At 54.6% G+C, this 3,469-nt stretch overlaps 1 protein-coding gene across 1 annotated transcript in view; it reads left to right on the top strand.

Moving 5' to 3' along the window:
* The window catches only part of CACNA1S (calcium channel, voltage-dependent, L type, alpha 1S subunit), a 47,044-nt gene that overhangs the window by 9,947 nt on the left and 33,628 nt on the right, over window positions 1–3,469 (top strand). The window contains 1 exon segment of the mRNA XM_009881328.1: window positions 2,938–3,077. Within this exon segment, the coding sequence (XP_009879630.1) occupies window positions 2,938–3,077 (140 nt within the window).

The following is a 3,469-nucleotide window of genomic DNA, read 5'->3' as shown; positions in this document are numbered from 1 at the left end:
TGCTCTGTGGCTCATTCAGCACCCACAGGCCCGGTGATTCTGTCCCCTGACATGGTTGAGGCACTTGTGTGTGTAGCAGCCCGGTGTGTTATGAAGACCTGCATCTTTTTATAGTGGCTTTTTGAAGGCTGGGCTCTTCATACACCCAATCCCAGCTCTGCCAGGCAGCCCTGCCATCCTTCCCTAAGCAGCCTCCCACTGTAAGAAGCTCCCAGCTCTGGATTCTGGGGGTGATAAGGGGACAGTGGGGGGTGGTAGCACAGAGTGGGTCCTCAGCTGCTAGAAACTGGCCCAGGGCTTTAGTGAAGTCAGCGGAGTTGTGCCTGTGCATGGTGTGTGTCTGGCTTGCCTCTGCTGTGTCTCCTCATGGCACAGGCACAGGGTGGCCACATGAGTCATGGGTGGCATGGTCTCTGTGCTGACGGGCAACATGGGCAGCACCAGAGCTGGGGGAAGTACACGACTGATTTTTTCTGAAATCTGCCCGGGCACATGAAGTGGGGTCTGCAGCAGGTGCAGGACATGTGGTGCTTGACCTGGTATAAAGTCTGCTGGGACAAAACAACCCTGAGCTTCTTTCTGCTGGTATCTGGAGACAGCAGTAAGTTTGCCCTGGCTTGGGACATTGCTTTGTGGCCACATGAGTTTCATTGCCAGTATGTGTCCTGCAGCTACACCTACCGCTTGTAGAATCCAGAGTTTGCCATCACCTGCCCCACATTGGCCTACTGACAAAGATGCTTGTGAGATGTTTTCATAGTCAGAGGCCTGACTTCTCTTGCTCTGCTCTTGCTTTGCTAACATCAGCACTTGCCCACAGTTTACAGCCAGATAAGACAGGGGAGTTGGACCCACAGTTGTAGGACAGGTGATGACGGATCCCTCCAGCCAGCACTGGTGGATCACTGCACAGAATCTTCATACTGGCCATGCCAAGACTTTTGCTTTTACTAGAAGGGTTACAGCAGCAGGACAGATCCGGATGACCGAGCTCCATGTGTGTTGCTGGGTCTGCAAAGCACAACAGTGAGCTGGTACTGTAATGAAATTTGCAACTACTGCCTTTCCCAGGATGGAGGGAATGTAGCCAGGTCACAGAGGGCTGCCTGATGGCTTTCCCTTGGCCCAGGTTTGAACTTTGCTGCTCACTGGCTGCTCACATGGTGGGCAAGTACCATTGGAGCTGGCCAAAGCACCATTCATCTGGTTTAGGCTTCTCAAAAGGACCTCCAAGGTCACCTTTTCATTCTGGGCAAAGGGTTTTTAGAGGGAGACCCCTTCTAGTCAGAGAGCCTGGAGCCTGATTCTGTACTGCTGGATGAAGCAGGGCGAGGAATTAGCTTTTGCAGTGCTGGGGCTCCAGGCCGGATCCTGACACTCACCAGCGTGGGCCTTGGTAGCTGCAAGGCTGCTGTAGCTTGCAGCAGACTCCCCCATTGCTCCGCCATTGGCAGCAGGGGAGATACCCCACCACATCGCTGGCTGCTGGTGCGGCTCTGCAATCCCTCCGTACCTGAAATGATCCTTATGACGGTTGTATTTACATGTCAGGGATTGCAAGGACAGGCTTTTGGGGACAGTCTGACAGAAATCGGTCACTGATAAGGGGGCAAGGTGAGTGGCGTTGAGTTGCCTTAGCTACAAGCTTGAAGACAGAGCCCTGATAACACCAATAATTGCAATGCTTAGGTCTCTGCTCTTACCATCGCTGCCCTCAGATCCAACAAGGAACTGGCGTTTGTATGGGTGACAGCCAAACAGGGACACTTGGCATGGCCACTACTTTTGAATGTGGTAATTGAGCAAGCAATGCTTCTGTCTGAGCCCTGACCCTGGTTTCTTAAATGGACAGCATTTTCCATTTGGCAAGCCAGAGGGGCCCTGGGAGGAAGGTGTGCTCGCAGCACTGCAGCCTTACCCAGTTTGTGTCTGCTGCTCCCAGTTTTGTCTGAGAGACATTTCTGCCATTGTGGGTGCAGTTCCCTGCAGAACCCAAGCAAGGATGCTCCTTGCCCTTCACGGGGTGCAAAAGGAGGAGAGGAGCTATGGAAAACCAGAAATATAAATAGCCCCGTCCATCTGGCTGCTTCAGAGGGATTTTAATGCCAGTCTGGAAAGGGCCGTCAGCAACAAGGGCAGTGATGGCAGTGACAGGCAGAACCAGGTGGGCACAGGCAGCTCTTGGCCACGCTCTGGGGGAAGATGAGCTATTCTGGGCCGTGCGGCTGCAGAGCTGTGCTGAGCCCCTGTACTGGGGTGCTAGGTCCTGCCTGGGAGTGGGTGCAACGCCTCTGCCCAGCAGAGCCCCCAGGCCATTTTCTAGCAGCTCGCTCTGCCAGGCAGACATCTGGCATTAGGCAGGAGGTCTTGAGCCCAAAGCCTCACTTCCCTGAAAGCCCAGGGCACAAGGGGAGCCACAATGTAGCTGGCTTGTCCCATGGTGACTGTGTGGTGTCTCCAGAACAGACCCAGGAAGCCCTCAGCTGGAGAGGATGAGGAGAAGGAATCAGTGCTTCCTGTGGGACGAAGGCTATGGGAGAATGAGAGGGTGAGGCAGCACGGAGGAGAACCAGAGATGTGCAGTTCCCTGGGTCAGGCAGCTTTGGATGCTGGGTTGGGAAGTGGTGGCTTTGCTGGCAAGGTTTGTAAGAACAGATACCTGTAGCCCAAGGACATGGTCCTGGCAGCGTGCCATTGAAGGGATGCAGGGGATCATGCTGCAGGCCAGGGAGTGGCATGTGGTGGCTCAGCATGTCACCCCGTCCTTCACAGGGTAGCCACAGTGCTGCCTGGTGTGCATGGGAGATCACAGGTGGGTTGGCAGCAAGGGATGATCCAGAGACATGCGGGGAAGAGCCATGCATGGTGGTGATGCCAAGGGAGGTGACAGTCTGCGCTAATGGAGCATCCTCTCCTGCTTGCCTTTCCAATCCCCAGGAGAAGATTGAATACGCCTTCCTGATCTTCTTTGCCATTGAGGCGATGCTCAAGATAATTGCCTATGGGTTTCTTTTCCATACGGATGCCTATCTCCGAAATGGCTGGAATGTGCTCGACTTCTCCATCGTGTCCCTAGGGTAATGCAAGGAGGGGAAGCTACTGGTGCTCAGCTTGTGCCAGGCCTGGTCCATAGCCCATCACCTACATTTATTTTTCTAGTGACTGCAGTGGGTGTGGGGGCAACTCCTAGACTTAGTTCATGGCCTTCTCCCATGGGCCCCTTTTTCATGACCTGACATCCCCTGGAACCTCTCTAACTCCTGTTTCTTCCTGTCTGACTCCTTAACGGCTCTTAGGTCTCCTTGCCCTCGAAAATGGGAGTTGCATGGGATCCTCCGGGGTTTGGTATGCAGGGATGGGGTCCATAGGGCACCAGGGGGTGGGAGGGCCCCTGGCTGCTCAGCAATGCAGGTGGCACCCTGTGGAGGATTGCCCGACCACAACTGCACCCAGGAGTTGTACTTAGCCA

Source organism: Charadrius vociferus, unplaced genomic scaffold (assembly GCF_000708025.1).
Source record: "Charadrius vociferus isolate BGI_N301 unplaced genomic scaffold, ASM70802v2 scaffold333, whole genome shotgun sequence".
In the NCBI taxonomy this organism is placed as follows: domain Eukaryota; kingdom Metazoa; phylum Chordata; class Aves; order Charadriiformes; family Charadriidae; genus Charadrius; species Charadrius vociferus.
Note: the sequence above shows the minus strand (reverse complement) of the source record. Positions and strands in the feature narration are given on the sequence as shown.